Genomic DNA, 22,315 nt, shown 5'->3' with positions numbered 1-22,315 from the left:
AAAGGGGGCGGGACAAATAACTGGGTGTGGTGAGTGACAGCTCTTGTGCATGTGCTCATTTGTCCCACCCACTCCCACACACACGGTCGTTAGATGCTAAACTCTCTCTCTCTCTCTGTTAAAATGCCCACTGAATATAGTTTCTTTTCTTAATTAACTAATTAATTAATTATATATACAAATATATATACAATTTAATCAAGAAAAACTGTACAGTTACAATAAAGTGCGAACTCTTGATTATATTTTTTCGCATCGGTTGCCAAGGTAACGTTTACTTCCGGTTCAACTGTTACTCTTCATCAGGGAACAGCTGAAGGTTCAGGAATGTCATCTGTAGAACGGAGGTGTAGGAGGTAATGACAGGAGAAACAGACACAGAAATACCAGGTAAGATCTATCTATCTATCTATCTATCTATCTATCTATCTATCTATCTATCTATCTGTCTGTCTGTCTGTGTGTCTGTGTAGGTGTATGTGTGTTTTAGCATGTGCTTGTAGGACTCTCTGTGTGACACCATAATCATGCCTTTGAGCTCCTAGAGCATTACCCACACAGGCTATTCTGGGAAGCTGGAAGCTTTCTAAGGATTTAAATGGACCGTCTTGCTGAGCATGGGGAGGTTTGCTCTTTGCTCTGTATGTGAACAATTGTGACTGAGAGCTGTTGTACTGAAGAGCTGTTATACTGAACTGAACATCTGTGTTTCCTTATTGCAGATACAGGTGCTGTATTTACCTTTGGAAAGAGTAAAATATCAAACAATGTACCCAGCAGGTTATGGTTGAAGAATGATATACCTGTGCACATCTCATGTGGACAGTCACACTCAGCCTTTGTAACAGGTTGTAATCTCTCTATACTCTCCTTGTAATTTTGTAACTATGGCTATATTTTGCAACATGTACTATATTTTTGTCTCTTTAATTACCTCTTTTCAGAGCAGGGCCGTTTGTTTGTGTTTGGAAGTAATAACAGCGGTCAGCTTGGTCTACAAACCAAAGGACCGGTTACTAAACCAATCTGTGTCAAAGGTTAGACATAAAGGTGCAGTACATGTTGTTTTATAATGATCTCGCTCTGTTTTCTTATTTATCTTCTTATTCTTCCACACAGTTCTTAAAGGGGAGAGAGTTCAGTTTGTTGCCTGTGGGACTGATCACACACTTGTAAGCACCTGTAAGTAAGGCCTTTTATTCAGAGGCAGTTTCATACTGTATTTTTATACTACGATATACACTATCGTTCAAAAGATTGGCGTGGAAATGTTTTTGGAAGAAGTGTAATATTATTACAATTTACACTGGTAATATTTTGAAATATAATAAAAATGCTGTTTATTCCTGTGATGGCAAAGCTGAATTTTCAGCATCATTACTCCAGACTTCAATGTCACATGATCCTTCAGAAATCATTCTAATATGCTGATTTGCTGCTCGAGAAACATTTCTTATTATTATCAATGTTGAAAACAGTTGTGCTGCTTAATATTTTTGTGGAAACCGTGATTTACGGTTCTTTAATTAATAGAATGTTAGAAAGAAAAGCATTTATTTGAAATAAAAATCTCTTTACTGTCACTTTTGATCAATTTAATGTGTCCTTGCTGAATAAAAGCATTAGTTTTTCAAAAAAAAAAAAAAAATCTTACTGTTCCCAAACTTTTAAACAGTAGTGTATATTTAAAAAAGAGAATTGTGAGTAAAATGAAGAGAGTAAGTAAAAGTGTCTTTGGTTTTTTCCAGCACAAGGGGAGTTTTTTGCGGCTGGAGGAAACAGTGATGGACAGTTGGGACTGGGCCACCGTAATGACAGCATCTCTTTCCAGCGCCTCCGCCCCTTTTGTGACTATGCTCCAATCAAATTGCTCTCTGCAGGTGGCCACACCTCTGCTGCACTTACAGGTAACATTGATATGCAACAGATTCTCCATCATAGTAGATATAAACCTACTATTATAAATGCAAATGCATTTATACAATTAAATAATAAATCTGCATATTTCAGAGGATGGCAGGCTGTTTCTTTGGGGTGATAACTCTGTTGGTCAGCTTGGTTTGGGGAATGACAGTCATGCCTTATTGCCTGAAGAGATAAAATTGGGACAACCCATTCAGTGGGTCTCATGTGGATTCAGGCACTCAGCTCTGGTCACAGGTGAGGAACCTGTCAATCAATACTATTCATAAGCATGAACAAGAAGACCATGCTGTTGTTGTGAATTTGGTATGTTTCAGATAATGGGGATGTTTTCACTTTCGGGGAAAGTGCAGACGAACGACTGGGTCTTTCTGCTCATCAGCTGGCCAATCACAATTGTCCCCAGCGAGTAGAATCTCTGCATGGGGTTCTGCAGGTGGCATGTGGAGGCAAGCACACGCTCGCCCTCACAGGTGATGGAGATCTCATACAGTGCCCTAAAAACTATGAATGTATATTAATAAATGTATATATTATTGTATGAATGTTTATTATATTAAATGTTCCATTAGATAAAATATTAAATCAAATGGCATTTAAAGTTGAAATGCCACTTGGTTTGATATGTTGTTATCTAAAGAAGTGACATTAATACATTTTTTAAGTGTGGCTTAATTGTCCTGTTACCTATTGAGACCACTGAATGCACACCATATGAAATTATACACATACAATTCTCTTGTTATTTGTCTTAAACATTAAATGTTCATGTGGTTTTTAACTGAATGTTATTGCTCCCTTTTCTGTAGAGGATGAGTTATATTCTTTTGGCCGTGGGGAGTTTGGGCAGTTGGGGTTGGGGACGCAAATGTTTGTAACAGACGCACCTGTTGCTGTCGGCCACTTCAGGAAAGGCAGGGTCACTCATGTCACATGTGGTGAAAACCACAGTGCACTTATAACAGGTAAGATATACACACTGTTAAATTAGAACTGTTAGAGGATTAAAATAATTAACTGCACTTAATGATTTAGGTCAGTGGTTCCCAAACCTGTCCTGGAGGACCCCCAGCCCTGCACATTTTGTATGCAAAATGTGCAGGTCTGGGGGTCCTCCAGGACAGGTTTGGGAACCACTGATTTAGGTTGTTAATGTGATTCTCAAGTATTGTATTTGCTAAAATTTGCAATCAAAAATGTTTTTGTCATTTTAAAAATGTGGTGCATTCAGTTAAATTCATGTTTCAGTTCTTCTCATTAATGTTTGCAATACCGACAGTGTGTTTCACTTCTGAGTGTTATTTCACAGTTGTTGTGCTTTGATAATAATTAACTTCCACTGTACAAAGATTGCAATAACTTTTATTAAAAGTCAGAATAGATTTGATTTAGCTATAAATAAATCAACCAAAAAATATTTATTATAATATATAAAGATTTATTTATTTATCATAAAAAAACATCAGTGTCATTTACTAACAAACATGTATTGAGCAACATGGGTAACATTTACACATTTTTTTCCAAAGCGACTGGGAGTCGAACCCATGATCTTAATGTTTCTAGTTTAATTCTCTACCGGAAGAGCTACAGGACCGTGGGCACCTGTGCTGCTGCTCTTATTCTGATCAGTCTTTAACAATGAAACAGTTGTAATGTAATAATAGATAAATGTGTTCATTGCAATAATTACATATACATTCCACATTTGACTTCACATTTACCAGTTCCAAAATCATGTATTTATAGTTTAGTTACACTTCTCATTTAAATGCGCACTTTCTCTGTTTTTGGCTTTAGATAGTGGTCTCCTGTACACATTTGGAGATGGGCGTCATGGGAAGTTAGGCCTCGGAGATGAGAACTTCACCAATCAGTTCAGTCCAACTGTGTGCCAGAGGTTCTTTGATTACTCTGTCATGACTGTAAGTTTTTCTGATAATTCCTTATCATGTTCTTGTTTTCTTATGTATGTAGAACTAAGGAAATATCACATGTATTATTCATTGTATTTGTGCTTATGTGTTGTAGGTGGCATGTGGTTCCAGTCACATGCTGGTGTTCGCACGGCCACGGCAACAGGACAGTGAAGAAGTTTGTTTAGAGGATGAAGACGTTACCTACTCTTACCTGGACAGGTGTTATACCTCAATGTTACAGGGGCAACCATTAGAACATATTCCAGAACCAGTACCTGCTTTCCTCTCACAATTGATCTTTCTCCCCTCATCTCTTCCAACCTCTCACCGCTGGAGCCTATCAACAACACGGGCCAGACGGAGACAGAGGGTAAGAAACTGATCACTTGGGTTAAGACTCCTTGTGTTCTATGAAGGTTCTATGACCATCTATAAACTGCAAAAGGGAGATGTATGGAGGTGTTTCTTCAACTAAGCACTTTAGGGGTTGATTTTTATTGAAGGTAACAAAGCTCAACTCTTTTTTTTCTTTTTATAATGTGAAGGTCACATTAAAACTGACTTTTTCTATGCCTTTAATGAATAGATTTTTTTTTTTTTTACCCTTGTCCCTGACCTTAAATCCATAATAAAAGTATGAATTATGTTTGAAACTATGATCATCCAAACAAAGAGTAAAATAAAATGAAAAAGTGAAAATATTTGTGTGTGTGTGTGTGTGTGTGTTTCAGGAGAGCTCATCTGCACAGTTTGGTCCAGAATTTTGCAATCTTCCTCCCCTTACAACTGGCTTTACTGCACTGGCCCTGACAGGCAACATCCTACAACCCAGATCTCCAACAGACATTCCTAAACGCTTCAAAACTGATGCCCCTGTGGAATCTCCTTCTACCTCAATCACACTGCCTGCCAGGACACCTCCACGTAAATCTTTTTCTATGTTCTCCCAAGACCCCTCTTTCCAGCCATCCATCTACCATTTATCCATCTATGATCCCAATATCTCTTTCCGCAATTATATAATCACTAAATATAGTCATTCTAAATTAACAAAAACACTAGCAAGAAACAAACACTTGATTATCAGTATTGATTAGCTTTATTGTGAATACAGTCACACCCATCACTAAGAGCACAGAGGACTGCCATAGTGTTGGAACATCTGAAAACAGCATGTCAGACAAGGTGAGCTAAAGCTGTGTCATTGTGCTCAAGATGACAAAATTATTGATTGGAAAACTGTTAATATAACTTAAGCATGTAATGTTTGATTTGACAGACACATGAACAGCATAAGAATAAGATGGCAAGAGCCTCTTCTATTGGGAAGGAAGAGAATGTTTCTCAGGAGGCTCCGTCCACTGAAGTACAGGCTGGTTCTGTTTCTCATCCATCAATGACAGAATCTCTACCACCAAGCAATCTTAAACACAAGAAGCCCAGGTCTGGAAATCCAAAGAACCCTGCTACGCAGGAGAAATGTTTTTCTACTACAGCATCACAAAGCAAAATACAATCCAAAACATACCAAAAACCTATCCAGAGTACAAATAATAAATCAAAAGTTCAAGCATTAGAGGTCAGATTATCTCCAGAGAGAATGTCAGCTAACGAAAGAGAGGGATGCAGTGAAACACGCAGTACTAATACTGATTCAAGGCACAAAATTTCAAAAGTAGATAAAAATAGTAAAGTTCAACAAGCCTTTCCCAGAGGTCAAGAGGTTACAACTCTTGCTGAGATGGAGCAAGAGACCAAGTCAGGTTCACTTAAAATTCAAAATACAAGTTCTCCAGGTCAGGAAGTCAAACAAGTTAGAACAATGCCTACAAAAGTTCAAGAGGTGAAATCTCATAAAATCAAAGAGGAGGGTATTCCAGTAAGAGTTACAAAAAGGGTCAAGTCTTCAGCCCAGGTTCAAGAAGTGCCCTCTGGCAGGATGGAAGTTAGTGTGGTTGAATCAACCCTTCAGGCAGATCCTGCTCAAAAAGACATAAAGCTGTCCATTGGAAAGGCTCAAGAGATCAGATCAACACTGATCGACACACAAGAACAGGGAAACCCAACATCAGACAAAAAACCCAACACTTCAAAAAAAGGAAATGAAAAGATTCAAGTTGACGCAGAAGAAAATCCTGGTGAACTTACACCAAAGAAAGCAAAGAAGAAGAGATCAGATGTGCAAAGAGCTCCAATGGAGGAAACAACACCCAAAACACCTAGTCCTCCATCAGTTTCCATACCCACACGAATGTCTAAAGCAAAAAAGAGAAAACCTGTAGAGGCTGAAAACTCAAACGTCCAGCTTGGAACTAAAATGCTAGCACAAGTCAAAAGGGAAAACGATAGTAAAACACCTCAGAACTCCAATATATCATTTCCCCCTATAGAGAACAGAAAATCAGGAGGAGCTGCTGAAATAAGCCAATCCACTTCAAACTTGCAGTCTGAGCATAAAAATAGCCAGTCACCCACTGATAAAGCACTTACTGAACAGAAATATGAATTTCCATCAATTAAAAGCTTAACTCCAGAAAGAGGCCCCTCATTTTCCAGTTTGTGGTCCAATAACAAATCAGCAACCAGTAAATCTTCTGCCACAAAAGAAACTGAATCATCATCTGGTAATTTGTTAAGTCCATCACGACAACACAGGCGGTCACCACTAAATGAAATAAAATTAGATGCCAAATCAGTTGAAGAGCCAGACAGGAAGCCACAGGCTGAACAGAGCATTATGGGTAGTGTAGTTTCATCACTACCAGCCATGGCTATTGCTAGTGCTGCACCACTCCTAATAAAAGCCGCTGAAGTTCTTTCTGAAACTTCACCAGAACAAAGTAATGATATGTCCTTGTGTGCATCAGTGTCTCAGGAAATGGCAGGAAACAATATCCTGACAGAACAGGAAGTGGACCAGGACAGCACAGTTCAGGACGTATCAGCAATCGAGGAAACAGATGATAGCAGCACCAAAAAGCAGAGTGCACAAGATGTACAAAACAAGCTAGTTTTAGATGAAAATGGAAAAATGGTGGAAGAAGAAGATGTGAGGGATAGTGAAACAGAGAGAGAGGAAGAGAGAGGTGAAGAAGAGAGTCTCGCTGAGGAAGAAGATGAAAGTGAGGGAGTTGGGCAGAAAGAAGAGGGCAGTACTGTTGAAGATGAAGAAAGAGAGAGCGATAATGATGAAGAGAGTGACAGTGCTCAAAAAGGAGAGGAGGACGGTGAGGAAGAGGAGGGAGAAGAAGAGGAAAGTGAGGCAGCAGGAGAGGAAGAGGATGACAGCAATAGCAGACAAAGCGGTAAAAGTGAAGGAGAAGGAAGAGGAGATGAGACTGAAAGAGAAGAAGAGGAGAGTGAGGGACAAGTGAAAGAGGAGGGCGAGGATGGAGAAATGGAGGAAGAGGAGAATAAAGACGAAGAGAGCGGTGGTGAAGATGAGGAAGAAGAGAGTGAGAGCTGGGATGAAGGGAGTGAGGGAGAGGTGGAAGACGAGGAGAAAACCGATGCAGAAGAGGAGCAGGAAGGAGAGAGCAGTAACGAGGAGAAAATGGAAGTAGGTGAACAATCTGACAGTGAGGATGAAAATAAAAATGTGAGATCCGATGAAGAGGAAGGAGAGAGTGAAGAAAAGGATGGGAGTGAAGAAGAAGAAGAGGAAGAGAATGAAACAGCGGAAGGAGAGGGAGAACAGGAAGAAAAGGAAGATGAAGAGAGTGAGGAAGAAGATGAGGTAGGAAATGAAGATGAGGAGGAAAATCAAGATGAAGAGACTGACCATGAAGAAGAGGAGGGAAACAGAGACCAGGAGGAGGAAGAAGAAGAGAATGACGAACAGGAAGAGGATGAAGAAGACAAGGAGGAGGAAGTGGATGAAGAGGAAAATAATGAAGAACTGAAATACAAAAAAGATGGAGCCATAAACAGTGAAGAAGAGGAGGGAGAGGAAAGTGTGAGAGAGAAAGAAGAACAACAGAATGAGGTGGAAGCAGATGCAGATGAAGATAGAGAAAGACAAGAAGGGAGTGAACAGATTGAGGAAGAGGATGAAGAAAAAGAAGAGGGAGAGAAAGAAGGGGAAATGGATACAAGTGAAGTGAAATTTAGAGAAGAAGAGAATCTGGATATCTCAGAGACACAGGAAGAGGACAGAGGAGATGAAGACGATGAGGTGAACAAGCCGAATGAAATAATGGAAGAAAATAACGAGGAAGAGTGTGGAAGTGAGAAAGAAGCAGAAACAGAAGAAGAAGAAACAGACAAGAAGGAAGAGAACAAAAAAACAGACAGAGGTGGGGAGAAACAGACAGAAACTAATGAGGAAGAAGAGGAGGATGGTGAAGAAGAGGAGGAAGAAACAGAGCAGACAGAAAATAATATAAAATCAGAGATAAACCGGAAACAGAAAGAATCTAGTGAAGAGGAAGAAGAACATGAAGAGAGTGAGGAAGAAGAGGAGGAGAAGGAGGAGGAAGCAGAGCAGAAAGAAATAAAACAGAGAGAAACTAGTGAAGAAGAACAGGAAGAAGAGAGTGAGGAAGAGGAGGAGGAGGAAGCAGAGTGGAAAGACATGAATATAAAAACTGAGAAAAACAGGATAAAGCAGCGAGAAACAAGTGAAGAAGAAGAACAGGAAGAAGAGAGTGAGGAAGAGGAGGAGGAGGAGGAAGCAGAGCAGAAAGAAATGAATATAAAAACAGAGAAAAACAGGATGAAACAGAGAGAAACAAGTGAAGAAGAAGAACAGGAAGAAGAAGGTGATGAAGATGAGGAGGAAGAGGAGGAAGAAGAAATAGAGAAGAAAGATAAAATTGGGAGGAAACAGACAGAAACTACTGAAGGAGAAGAAGAAGAAGAAGAGGAAGAAGAAGGTGATGAAGATGAGGAGGAAGAGGGGGAGGAGGAAGAAATAGAGAAGAAAGATAAAATTGTGAGGAAACAGACAGAAACTACTGAAGGAGAAGAAGAAGAAGAAGAAGAACAGGAAGAAGAAGGTGAGGAGGAAGGTGAGGAAGAAGAGGAAGAAGAAGGTGAAGAAGAAGAAGAAGAAGGTGAGGAAGAAAAGACCAAAAAAGTACCAAAACAGAGAGCCAAACTGAACGTGTTACCTGCCCACAGACAGACAAATGCACAGAGAGACGGACAGAAGACTAGACAAAGAGATCAACAGAATGTTAAAGGGAAGAAGCAAGCAGATAGTGGTGCTCAGGACCCTCAGTTCTGGAACAGTGTCCTACCACAGTATCTAAACCTTAAATGATCCCAAAGTCTGCACAGTACAAGCACAGAGACCCCAAACATCTGCCTGTATACTTACAGTTCACAGGACTTCACATTTCAAAAGTGCTGTGAATCACAGTCCTTTAAACGGTGAAACTTAAAATGGTGGATGGGTGTTGAAGATGGAGCTAAACATTAACATAAAAGATGGTTTGTGTTATGGTTTAGGATGACATATGGCTCTAAAAGGGCTGGATGTTTCTCACTTCTATATGAGGATTCTTGATTATCAAGTGCCTTGACTAAAATTATTCCATACATATTCTGTTACAGTATATATTGTCATAGTGTTTATATGAATGTTAATTTTTAAGCACAGATGTGTAAAGTATTTCTTTCTGCGTACATGGAAAATAAACCAGACAACTACTTTGGTGAAAATTTTCATGTTTCTGTTCTACTGACATTCCTTTTCCAAGACGTAGTCTGTCATCAGCAGCATACCAGACATTACTGTAAATGATAACTGCAATTTAAAAGTGCAGTTGCAAACCTATGATTTGACTGTGAAGTTAATAAGATTTTGCTATCAAGTGCTGTTGCTGAAGAAAAGAGAATGTGTGATATGTGATTTATTCGCTCTCAGTTTTAATTTTTGAGATGTTTAGCTGTATATATAAGGAGCCTGGCAATTGAATTTCCCTTTTATGATGGTTCATACTAACCCAGACTCCACTTTTCAGAACTTCTGTATTCCGTAGTCTAAAATCCTAAAGGAATCCTATTGGAATTCCTCCTATGTAATGTCTATGTAGACCAAAAATAATTTGAAGTAAATCTCATCAACTCCTTTAACTGTTCAGTACATCCAATATTTTTTCCAATACAATACAAGAAGTGTTATAAAAAAGTTCAATAGGACTCCAGTAATAAATGACAATAATAATAATAATTTAACTGTTACTTAAGTGTCCCAATAGCCTACTTTTTAGGGTCACTGCAGTACTAATAACAGTTCACATTTTATACTTGTATGCCAAAAGTCCACGCGCCGCTCTGTGCGCGCGCTCTTGCTGGATGAAGAGCTCTCGTATTTCTATTGAGGAGGCGGGATCGGGCTTGTGCTCTGGTTCTATCGTTGGAATGTAATCGAGGTCTCCCAACAGCTCCTGGACTTCCTAAAGATGGACACCTGGATGTGTGTGTATATGATAGTGGGACTTCAGCTGTCCGGGAGCTTTGCGTATGACGGTAAGAGACCCATCCAAACTGATTCTGTTGAGTCTCGCGCTGTGAGCTTTGATCAATCAAAATGTGTTGATCATTAGGCTACTTATCAAACTAATGCAAAGTTGTGCAAAAATCAGAGGGAATAGAGTATTTGTGAATTTGAGAGTTTTCCCGTGCTGTTTCTGCTAGCTTTACTCTGTTAGGGACAGTATATTTCAACAGAGCTCAGAGTGTTTACGTGGACGCTTTTGGGGCTGTTTGGGGGGAAAGAACGGGGGTAAGTTCCATAAATCCAGGGAAAAGACACTGAACTCTTTCATATGAAAACGCACTGATGATTTGTCACCAGTAGGACACTGCGCGCCCGGTCGATCTGCTCAATACTGCTGGGACGTCTTTTGAGTGCTTTGCCTTTTTTGTGGTTAGTGACATACAGTATAATAATGTCATGTCTTCTGGACAGTGAGTTGGCAGTGTGTCCTAAGAGTCAGCAAAGATTTATTAGGATCATTGTCAGCATTTACAATATTTCCAAGCATACAAAGCAGACATGTTCAACGGTCTTTTGTCTCAAGTCTTAAAAATCCTTTTTTGGACTTGTAGCAGGACAATGAATATATTAATACCATGCAGTTTTAATATTAAGTTTGTTCATTATCCTTCATTATCCATTTACTACAATTTTAGGCAGGTTTTTTTCAAGTGCCTACTCAATAAGGTAGTATTTGTTTTTGCAGATCTAAAAAGATTGTGTTATTCATCATGAGTCATTTGGAGTCCAAGTCACATCTCTTCTCTCAAATAGATTGCTTATTTAAGTCTCAAGTTAATAGAATAAAATAGTAATCATATGATACAATGACTGAATTTACAATAATTGAATTTATGTAAGAAATTCTACATGCAAAATATCGAACAACTAGTAATAAATCATCACTGGAGGTGCATATTAATATGCTGGTGTTGTGCTACTCACTGTCCTTCAGGATATGACATGCTGATACATAACTAGCTGCCAAAGGGGCTGTGTTTACCTCTTGCAGAATGATTTATATTTTTTCATCATCTGTTAGCATGGGGTCTGGGACTGTTTTTTGGAAATGCGACTGATTTTTTAAATATATTTTTCAAATTTAATGAAAAAAAAAAAAAAAAAAAAATTTTTTCAGGATTTTTTTGTGTATCCAGAGCTAGAGACTCTGTCCACTTTTCCATGACTAAAAGTATGGCTGCTAAGTCTGTACCTGATGTACATATTCAGCAAATTTTTATGATCATTTTAATAATCTGTATAGCATTTTAATCTATTTGTATTTTGGTTTATGTTAGATCCATTAGTATTGTTTGTATCAGGTTGGTTGTCTAAGGAGACTCTTTTGGGGTGTTTGCTGTACATTATGCATTTCGCTTCCAGAAAACATTGTGATGAAGTAATGTGTTTATATTTCAGCAGAAGCAGTACACACTTGCTTACATTCACCTTATGCACCACGGTCCCTTTAAACCTTTCTCAAGCCAAGATTTTATTTGTTTAGAGAATGAATTAAAAAGGAGTCTTGCTTGGACTCGCTTAAACATGCAAATTTCCTGTGCTGCTGGAAACACAATTGAAGAAGCTGAAGAGATGCATGTGTTGCGGTGGTAGAACTAATTGCTCTAAATTACCAATCTCTATTTCAAGCACAATTAGAGTGAGACCACGGCTGGAAATAATTCTGTAAAGTGTTGACTGTGTGAGGTTTTTGTCCTGTCATTGGGTTTTAAGGTTGTGGTTGTGGTCCAGGCTACAGTTTGTAAATGCATGAGAGGTCCAATTTACAAGTACAACAGACCATCAGTCTCGCATATTGGCTTTATTTGCATGTGTAAAGTAAACGCTAGTAAAATAAATGATGCATTTGCTGAATTTCCTCAAATGCTGTACATTGTTTATTCACAAAAACTGGGTGGCTGTTTGTGTTTGTGTATTTTATGGCCTTGTGAACGCAAACACAGACTCATGCTGGCTAAAACATGAACACATGTTACAAGATTAAGACAGAACAGAGACAGGCTGTCCACATAACACTGTCCTGACTTGAGCTAGTATGAGTGAATCATTAAGTGAATGCATGTGGTTTTACATCCACATGCCCAAACTCGATTGAATTTAACATTCTGAGCTATTTTTTGTAATGTGAATCAATAGCTCCCAGTGATTAACTCTTTTTGATGAGCAAGCTTGTTGCATATATGAGAGAGAGAGAAAAATCAAATGAGAATTTTTGACACTGTTGTTGTTGCTTTATTTACATATTGACAATAGTTTCAAACTAAAAAAAATCATCAAGACAAACTTAAAAGATTTTTAAAAGTCCAAAGGCTGTTTAGAGTGTGTAGTTTGAATATTTGGGCAGACTGAAAAAAGTTTCTGAATTTTAAAATGTATGTAAGTATAAGCCTTTGACTATATTGACAGTTTGAGAGATTTGAAGGTTAAAATGTATGCTGAGCTGTTGTTAGGCAGTTAAGGTGCTTTGGGTGGCTGCTAGGGCGTTGCTATGGTGTATTAAGTTGTAAAAGCAGTTGCACATTAGTGGCTAGGGTGCCCTGGATGGTTTCTAGGGTGTTGCTATGGGGTTTTAAGTAGTTACAAGCAGTTGCACAGTCATTGCTAAGGTGCTATGGGTGGTTGCTAGAGCATTGGTATGTTTTAAGTGGTTACAAACAGTTAATGGTCTATAATGTGCTCTGGGTGGTTGCTAACTTGCTACTAGGGCATTGCTAAGAGTTTGGGGCTACAAGCAATTGCTCAATAATTCTCTGGGTGGTTGCTAGTGTTTTGCTGAGGTGTTTTTAATGGTTCCAAGCAGTCGCACAATGGTTGCTAGGGTACTCTTGGTGGACAGAGAGTTGCTAAGATTTTTTAAATGCTTACAAGCAGTTGCTCAGTGGTTGCCAAGGTGTTTTGGGTGGTTGCTAGGTCAATGTGTGGTGGCTGATAGATTGACATAAACAAAATTAAACTGTACTTTACCGTCAGACTGTAGAATAAGGTAAACTAACCTCCATACACATACATCTGGGAGACTAGAACTGTTGCAGACACCGAACATGGGGAGCCTGAGGGATCTTGCTTTCTTCTGACTAATGACTGTAAAACATTTATCCGAGTGTAAGCAGTTTTTAAGCTAAACATTGTAGAAGCTGTGAAATCTTTTCAACAGAAGCTACATGGTTTAGTTAACAAAGTTTTCTCTAAGTGGAAACTCCCTCCATGCAAAGTATATATACGTGTGTGTGTGTGTGTGTGTGAGAGAGAGAGAGAGAGAGAGAGAGAGAGAGAGAAAAGGAAAAGAGAGCAAAACTTAGCCAAGTCAGTGAGTATTCTGGGTTACACAACGTTCTGCTGAGCTTAACAGAATGGAACAGGAAAACTCATCTGCCAAATGGAGCACACACCTACACACATGATCCCTGTAGAGTGTTTTCCATGATAGAAGTTGGAAAACTGTGGTCCTGTCATGACTCATCTCTAGCTCTGCATTAACATTGTGTGAGTGTGTGTGTGTGTGTGTGTGTGTGTGTGTGTGTGCTACTCCGTCTCCCTTGAGTTCTTGTTACTGCATCAGAGGGAGCTTTCATCTAACTTGCTGTGTGATCTGCCATCCACTCACTTACACACACACACAAGAGACAAAAGAACAGAGCTAGAGGGAATAAAAAAAGCGAATCAGCGTCAATTTATATGCAGGCTCGTGTTTTTTGTGTTTGATCCCAATCTAAGAGGGCGATCTGTGGGTAATGGAGTTTTCCATAATTTCTTGAAGCAGGTCGTGTTTTAAGTTTCATTGATGCATGGATCACTTACTTTTATATTACAGTAAGTACAAGTCACCGAATTAGATGGAATAGAACACCGAAACCTGTTTCTGTTGGAGAACATTAATGTTTTTCCTGCAGCATGGTAGAGGATGAAATTACACGTTGACTGTTGTGAAGGAGTTTCTGTCATGACATTCAATGTAAATAAGCTAGTAAAATTGGCAGCTACTAGTCTGACCTCTAAATGAAGCCATGCCAACATCTATTCCATCTAATCATATTCCCTGTAGAGCATGTAATCCTAATATAGTGTCGTATATTATTTTAAGTTGCTGCCATTTTCACTGCATCGCCCTCTGTAATTCACGTCATTACCTGCAGGGGTCATTGTTGCATTTCATGCCATGTCAAAAAATACAACAAGCCCATTTCAGTGTTAGCTATGTAAGCCTGTTTAAAAATATAAATACAAGAAAGTAAAAAAAAAAAAAAAATACAGTCACGTTGATAAAGATAAAAATGTCACATTGTGCGATTGTGAATAAATGCAGTACCATTCAAAAGTTTGGGGTCAGTAAGATTTTTTTTAATGTTTTTGTCTTTGTCTTTTTAATGTACCCGTTTTCATCTCATGCTCACCAAGGCTGCATTTATTTGATACAGTAAAAATAAAAACAGTAATATTGTGAAATATTATTACAATTTAAAATCATTTTCAGCATCATTACTCCAGTCTTCAGTGTCACATGATCCTTCAGAAATCATTCTAATATGCTGATTTGGTGCTCAAAATATTTCTTCTTATTATACAATGTTGAAAGCAGTTGTGCTGCTTAATATTTTTGTGGAAACCGTGATACATTTTTTCCAGGATTTTTTGATGAATGGGAAGTTGTTCATTATAAATGTCATTAGTCAGTTTTGATAAATTTAATGAGTCCTTGCTGAATAAAAAAACATTAATTTCTTTAAAAAAATTCTTATTGACCCAAAATGTTTGAATGATAGTATACACAATTACCTTTTTTATTCTGAGGCTTCCATAGTTAGCAGACTGAACATAAAAATATTACAACATGATATTACAACAAAAACCAAACTGTGGTTTGCTTTGTTCTAATATAGTCACACAGTGATTCTAGCTGAGCTGAATCTGAAGTTCTGCGGTCATGCCAACTCTTTCTTGCTTGTGCTGTCCTAAACTGTTTTGCAGGCTCTGGATACTGGCCATACACTGATGATGAAGATGTGCGATACACAGGTGAAAACACGCAAGGACATACTATATTAAATGCACATATTGATCCCAAAAATCCATTACACAGAACTTAAAATCATCTTCTCCTCAGTAAAACACTCTTACCACATCTTAACTCATGAGTGCTGCTGTCAGAACACATACACTCACAACACAGAGGACACTACATCTCTGACTGCCTGCTTAGCTTCAGGCCTCTGATTGCTTCTTCTTCTTCTGTGGCTGTGCTACTTTATCTTTGTTCTCGTTTTCTCCATGCATGTCTGGATGATGCCAGTTGTCAGGTAAGTTTTGATGACCGTGTTTTGGTATGACTCAGTGTCTTTCTTCAGTGTATTTGCGTACGTGCGTGATAACGTATGTCTCTTTCTAGGCGTGCCGTGGTGTGCCCCGGTGAAAGTCAAACATGGTCACGTCAGCTGCCAGACACCACGCGGAGAGCGTTATAAGAACGTTCTGGGAACCCGTTGCAAGATCCGCTGTAAGACGGGCTACGAGTTGCACGGCAGCAGTGAGATTCTCTGTATGGCCAGCAAACAGTGGTCAGGAAACTACGCCTGCAGAGGTCAACATTCACAGAACTCAATTATAAGATCATATTGCCTATAAATGCTGATGTGTTAACTCACTTCAATGATTAAGAAGAATTTGTGCATAATCAGTTCTATATTTTAATGCATTTATCAATCAATTGATAATCATAAACTATTTGTTATTTTTTATTTACTTTTTCGTTTATTTACACTACCGTTCAAAGATCTGGGGTCAGTAAGATTAGGAAGAAGTCTCTTATGCTCACCAATGCTGCATTTATTTGATCAAAAATATAGTAAAAACAGTAAAACGGGAAAACAATATTGTAAAATTTAAATATTATTAAATTTCAAAATATTTTTTTCTATTTTAATATATTTTAAAGTATCTTATGCTCACCAAGAGTGCATTTATTTGATCAAAAATACAGAGGAAAACAGTAATGTTGTGAAATATTTTGTATATTGCAGTATATTTTACAAATAACTTTGTGCTGTGTGATGGCAACGCTGAATTTTCAGCATCATTACTCCAGTCTTCAGTGTCACATGATTCTTCAGAAATCATTCTGATAAACTGATTTGGTGCTCATGTAACATTTCTTATTATTATCAATGTTGAAAACTGTTGTGCTGATTAATATTTTTATGGAAACTATGAATTCTTTTTTCAGGATCTTTAATGAATAGAAAGTGCAAAAGAACAACATTTATTTAAAATAGAAATCTTTTGTAAATGTCTTTACTTTCATCCTTGCTAAATAGGTATTAATTTCTTTAAAAAAAAAAAAAAAAATTACTGACCCCAAACCTGACTTTCAATGGTAATGCCTTTTTTATAAAACATGTTTTCTATATTAATAATTGATAAACATAAAATTGTTTTCAGTTTGCTTTATTATCTGTATTTATTTATTTATTGATTATTTTTGATGACCAAACTTTAAATTCATTAATCTTTTATGCCACATGCTGAAAGTTTGATTATAATTTGAATAATTTATTGATTTCTCAGTTGATTTTTTTTAGTGTTCAATTTCTCAAATGACTGATACCTGAATGTATCTTCAGACACACATTAATACTAGCCACATGTCAGTCAGCAGTTGAATGACACATGGATTTATTTGGATTGACAGCAGTGATTGTCCATTGCAAATCCATTTTCACCAGGGTATGAAATTATGTTTACAGAAGTCCGCTGTCCTAAACTGAACATGCCATCTAACGGAGGTTTTAAGTGTTCAGACGGGTCCTACTTTAACTCCCGCTGCCAGTTTTTCTGCTCACCGGGATACACACTCCGTGGAGACCACAGCGCCACCTGCCAAAGCAGCAGAACGTGGAGCGGGGGCAATAGTGTGTGTCTGGGTGAGTAAAACAGTCATTGAGCACTAACTAATATTTATTTATGGATTTGGGTTTATGAAATAGTATTTAGGTGGTGAGGCATGTAAAGGTGTTTTCTGTCTCAGATGTGGATCCTCCAGTTATTAAGTGTCCTAATATAAAGGAGAAGACCGCTGAACCAGGAAAACTCACTGCCAAAGTGACATGGGACACACCAGAGGGCAAAGACACAGCGGACGGCATCCTAACAGAGTCAGTGTGTAAAATGTTTAAAATTCAGTTCAGTGGTTTTTCTGCAAAAATATTTGACCACTCAATGCCATTGAGAATCACTGAATTCACATTTAATTTACATCTAATCACTGTCTAGATTCTTGTTGTGAGAAAGACACTATTTTTTGTTGTTATTGTTCTAGTGTTATACTGAAAGGAAAGCCACCAGGCTCGCACTTCCCAGAAGGGAATCATAAATTATCATACACTGTGTTTGACCGTGCTGAGAACAAGGCGACCTGCAGGTTTAATGTTCGAGTGAGAGGTAATTTCTTTAGTTTCTCATGATTTAAAGTAGTTAAAATACAGTCAAGCTATTCTTTAAAATTGCTTAGCTAAAAATGTAGCTACAAAATCTACACTGAAGCATTTTAAGAAGGCAAGATCTATTTAAATATATACACTACTGTTCAAAAGTTTGGGGTTGGTAATATTTTTTAAAATGTTTTTCAAAGAAGTCTCTTATGCTCAGCTAGGCTGCATAAATTTGATCAAAAATACAATAATACACTATTATTGTGAAATATTACTCTTAAATGTTTTCTATTTTAATACATTTTAAAATGTAATTTATTCCTGTGATGGCAAAGCTGAATATTCATCATTACTTCAGAAATCATTCTAATATGCTGATTTGCTGATCAGGTAACGTTTCCCATTTTTTTATCAATATTAAAAATAGTTGTGCTGATTCTGGAAATCTTAATACATATTTTTTCAGGATTCTTTGAATACAAAGATCAAATGAACAGCACTTACATGTAATATAAATCTTGTTTTAAATTCAAATGTTTTTAGTGTCACTTTTAATCAGTTTAATACATCCTTGCTGAATAAAAGTATTAATTCCTTTAAAGGGGACTTATAATGCCTCTGTTACAAGATGTAATATAAGTCTCTGGTGTCCCCAAAATGTGTCTGTGAAGTTTCAGCTCAAAATACCCCACAGATCATTTATTATAGCTTGTCAAATTTGCCCCTATTTGGGTGTGAGCAAAAACACGCCGTTTTTGTGTGCAAATGCAAATGAGCTGCTGCTCCCGGCCCCTCTCCAGAAGAGGGCGGAGCTTTAACAGCTCGCGCTTCGGTTGCTCAACAACGCTTCGGTTGCTCAACAACAACAAAGCTGGAGAATCTCACGCAGCCAAAATGACGATTGTCAGTTAACGGTGTTCAGCCTTACATTGTTCAAATCAGAGTCGGACACTGATGGAGACACTCAGGAAGAAGTTACAACCGTTAGAATGCAACTGGATGTTTCTGAATGGTTAGTGGATAAATTTATGTAGTTGCTGTGGAGTTGGTTCAACTCATCAACTAGCATGTGCCATCATGTTAATCTTTTGTGCAAATCCAGCATTGAATTGACCCTCGTTTATGAAGCAGTCCGGCATAAAATGACGGCATGGTAACAACACTCTAACAACATGGCCTCATCCCCTTTGTTGCTTGTTCTCGGGGGGAGGGTTAATATAAATTTTAGGGTTAGTGATGTCACTAACCCAGGAAGAAGCTCGTTGTTGTAGTCCCTACCAGCCATTTGTTGTAGTCCTTAAACAGAGAATTCTTTTAAAGGAAATATCTCCCTTTGCATTGAACTTTGAGCGTCATAACTTTGCAGATACTGTTTATGCTCTAACAGCAACATTACACACTAACTAAAGTTAAAAAAGTGAAATCATATTCAACCACCCCTTTAAAAAAATACTGACCACAAACTTTTGAACAGCAGTGTGTTACTGAAAAAGCTAAACTGTAGTTGGTAGCATCCTTACTTTTATTTAGTTGCACAACTTAGCATAAAGTGTTGCTATTGTGATATATGAATGTGTGTAAGGTAATAAGTGTGTTATGTACACATTGCAGTGCGTCGCTGTACTCCTCTCTCTGTCCCTGACAATGGCTGGATGAAATGTGACAGTGCGGGTGATAATTACGGGGCCACGTGTGAATTCCGCTGTCTGGGTGGCTACGAGCTGAAGGGCAGCGCTGCCAGAGTCTGCCAGTTTAACATGGAATGGTCTGGCCTGGAGACTTCCTGTACCCGTACGGAACACACATTAACACCTCACAAACACCAGAAGCTTATACAATATATGCCCTTACATGTAAGATTGCATAGCATTCCTAAATAATAATAATGCTGCTTATTCAGGCAGAGTATTTGTATTTAATATTGTAAGGCAGAATGCTAGAGTAATTGATGACAATTTTCATGACAGAATTATTCACATTATTCTTATGAGATCACACCTCACAATTCATGTAAAATTCATTATCTTATTCTTACTTTCCTGCCCTCTGGCGAATAACATCCTAATGATTTGTTTTATTAAAAGCCATGAATATTAATGTTGGTGTGCGATCCGCTGCTGCATTGCTGGACCAGTTCTATGAGAAACGGCGGATTTTGATCATCTCAGCCCCCTCGGCTGCCAATCACTACTACAGATTCCAGATGACTAATTTACAGGTACAGGATGAACATCTGCCTCTTTATTCAATTTATTCTTCAAACTAAATCCTAGCCAGAAAGTTTTAAGTAGTGTGTGTGTACTTGTACAACTATCTTTGTGAGGACTGGTTTGAGTTTTAGACCATTGGAGTGAGGACAAAGAGGGAGTAAAGTGAGGACATTTTGGCCTGAGACCCCTTTAAAGGCCTGTTTGAGGGTCAAGATTTGGTTTTAGGGATAAGGTTATAATTAGGTTAAGGTTTAATTAGGTTTAGGGTAAGGGTTAGGCACTTAGTTGTGATGTGTATGCTTTGGGTAAGGAGCTAGAGATTGCATTGTGTCAATGAATGTCCTCACAAAGATAGATGTACAAGAATATGTGTGTATTAAAATGTAAAAATGATGGTATAATAATTATATACATACATATTGCAACTAAACTGTATGATCTGTATTGTGCAGCATGCTCAGTGTGGTCTGGACTTAAGGCATGTGACGGTGATTGAGCTGGTGGGGGTGTATCCAGCTCAGCTCGGCCGCATCAGACACAGACTCATCCCTCCAGGGTTGGCTCTACAACTCAGGTACTTAATTACTCTATTTCAGTAACTTGATTACAGTACTTGCAAGAAAGCTCTAAATCCGCTGTTTTGTATATAAGAACTTGCGAGAAACTTGTGAATTGCTCCCAACAGAAAGCACATGATGGTACACATCATTCTACTGAAAATGAAGTAAATATGCGTGTGTTTGTGTGGGGCAGGTTGCTGCTGCAGCTGTCTCAGAACTCATTTAGCATGGTGTTGCTGGACAAACAGGGTGTGGATAAGCAACGCTACACTTTCCCCATCACAGCAGCAGAGATCTTTACCACCATTGACACATTTCCCCTCCGCACCGAGGAGGCCATACTACAGAAAGAGGCTGGACAGAGCTGCTAGATGTATATATACACAGTGCACACATTTACACATCATTTTCTACTGGGTATAAAGCTAGCCAAACTACAAGAGAGAGTCTGGATAGAGCTGCTACATCTTATCATATATTGAAAACATACACACATGCACACACATCTCTGAATATGAATGCATGAGTGAGTCTTTGTTGTTTGTCTTTTTATGATGCTCTACTCTATTTTATTTGTCTGGTGTCTCTATTTATGTCAGAGTGGATGGTCTACTTTTCTTAAGAAATACTACCAAAGCAATATTAATTGAATAAAAGCCTGTTTCAGAACATGAGATGAGTCAGATTTCTTAAAAGGCCAGCTTGGGTCGGTGGTTTGGTAAATAAATATGATCAAATTGAATGTTATAAGTATGTTTTCAATTTCTGAATTAAAATTGATTTATTTCGTAGGGAGTAATGTATTTAAAAAATTCTCAGTATAAGGCTAATTTCTTAGTGAAATAGTGAATCTTAAAATATACAGTTGCAAAAAAAATTTGTGAACCACTTGCAGAATCTGTGAAAATGTGAATAATTTTAACAAAATAAGAGGGATCATACAAAATGCATGTTATTTTTTATTTAGTACTGTCCTGAGTAAGATATTTTACATAAAAGATGTTTACATATAATCAACAAGACAAAAAAAATAGCTGAATTTATTAAAATGACCCAGTTCAAAAGTTTGTGAACCATTGATTCTTAATACTGTGTGTGGTTACCTGGATGATCTACGACTGTTTTTTGTTGTGTGATGGTTGTTCATGAGTCTCTTGTTTGTTGAACAGTTAAACACAGTTACAGTGTCTTGAACAGTTAAACTGAGCTCTGTTCTTCAGAAAAATCATCCAGGTCCTGCAGATGGGGTTTTGAATGGGGTAATTTTAATAAACTCAGCTATTTTTTTGTCTTATGGATTATATGTAAACATCTTTTATGTAAAATATCTTACTCGGGACAGTACTAAATGAAAAATATTTGTAAAACATTTTGTATGATCTCTCTTGTTTTGTTAACATTTTTCACATTTTCACAAATTCTGCAAGTGGTTCACATAGTTTTCTTGCAACTGTATATAAAATATATTTGTAATTTTTTTTTTTTTGTGAAAGTCAGTGGATGCCATGTAAAAAATGTTCATGTAAAAAATTATCACAAAGAAATTATTACAAAGACTTGTGTCAAGTCAAGAGAGCAATATTGTGACCTTTTTAACCAGAAAGTTGGGCCATTTTGTCACAAAATAATATTTGTAAAAAAAAACAAAAACAAAAAAAAAAAACCCACCAAATGTGAGTACAGACATTTGTTACAAGACTTCTATTTCAAATAAATGCTGTTCTTTTGAACTTTCTATTCATCAAAGAATCCTGAAAAAGTTTTCTATGAATATTAA

At 37.7% G+C, this 22,315-nt stretch overlaps 1 protein-coding gene across 4 annotated transcripts; it reads left to right on the top strand.

Moving 5' to 3' along the window:
• Nucleotides 1-95: 95 nt before the first annotated feature.
• LOC127519094 (sushi repeat-containing protein SRPX-like) lies at nt 96-21,212 on the top strand. 4 transcript variants are annotated; one of them, XM_051906545.1, is made up of 20 exons: nt 251-390; nt 723-848; nt 945-1,037; nt 1,120-1,182; nt 1,749-1,907; nt 2,011-2,160; nt 2,241-2,396; nt 2,733-2,888; nt 3,724-3,848; nt 3,955-4,212; nt 4,574-4,766; nt 15,313-15,360; nt 15,731-15,922; nt 17,085-17,261; nt 17,366-17,492; nt 17,657-17,778; nt 19,380-19,559; nt 19,853-19,986; nt 20,431-20,552; nt 20,732-21,212. In XM_051906545.1, the coding sequence occupies exons 1-20, from the start codon at nt 360-362 to the stop codon at nt 20,907-20,909; spliced, it is 2,790 nt and encodes a 929-aa protein (XP_051762505.1). In that variant the 5' UTR covers nt 251-359; the 3' UTR covers nt 20,910-21,212. The 4 variants fall into 4 exon arrangements, with proteins under 4 accessions (XP_051762503.1, XP_051762505.1, XP_051762506.1 ...); XM_051906543.1 differs by lacking the exons at nt 15,313-15,360; nt 15,731-15,922; nt 17,085-17,261; ... (4 more) ...; nt 20,431-20,552; nt 20,732-21,212 and adding exons at nt 4,957-5,027; nt 5,122-9,506 and having other exon boundaries at nt 96-390; XM_051906546.1 differs by lacking the exons at nt 251-390; nt 723-848; nt 945-1,037; ... (6 more) ...; nt 3,955-4,212; nt 4,574-4,766 and adding an exon at nt 10,140-10,316.
• Nucleotides 21,213-22,315: the final 1,103 nt, after the last annotated feature.

This window comes from Ctenopharyngodon idella, chromosome 9 (assembly GCF_019924925.1).
Source record: "Ctenopharyngodon idella isolate HZGC_01 chromosome 9, HZGC01, whole genome shotgun sequence".
Taxonomy (NCBI): domain Eukaryota; kingdom Metazoa; phylum Chordata; class Actinopteri; order Cypriniformes; family Xenocyprididae; genus Ctenopharyngodon; species Ctenopharyngodon idella.
The sequence above is the reverse complement of the archived record's forward strand: the minus strand, read 5'-3'. Positions and strand labels throughout refer to the sequence as shown.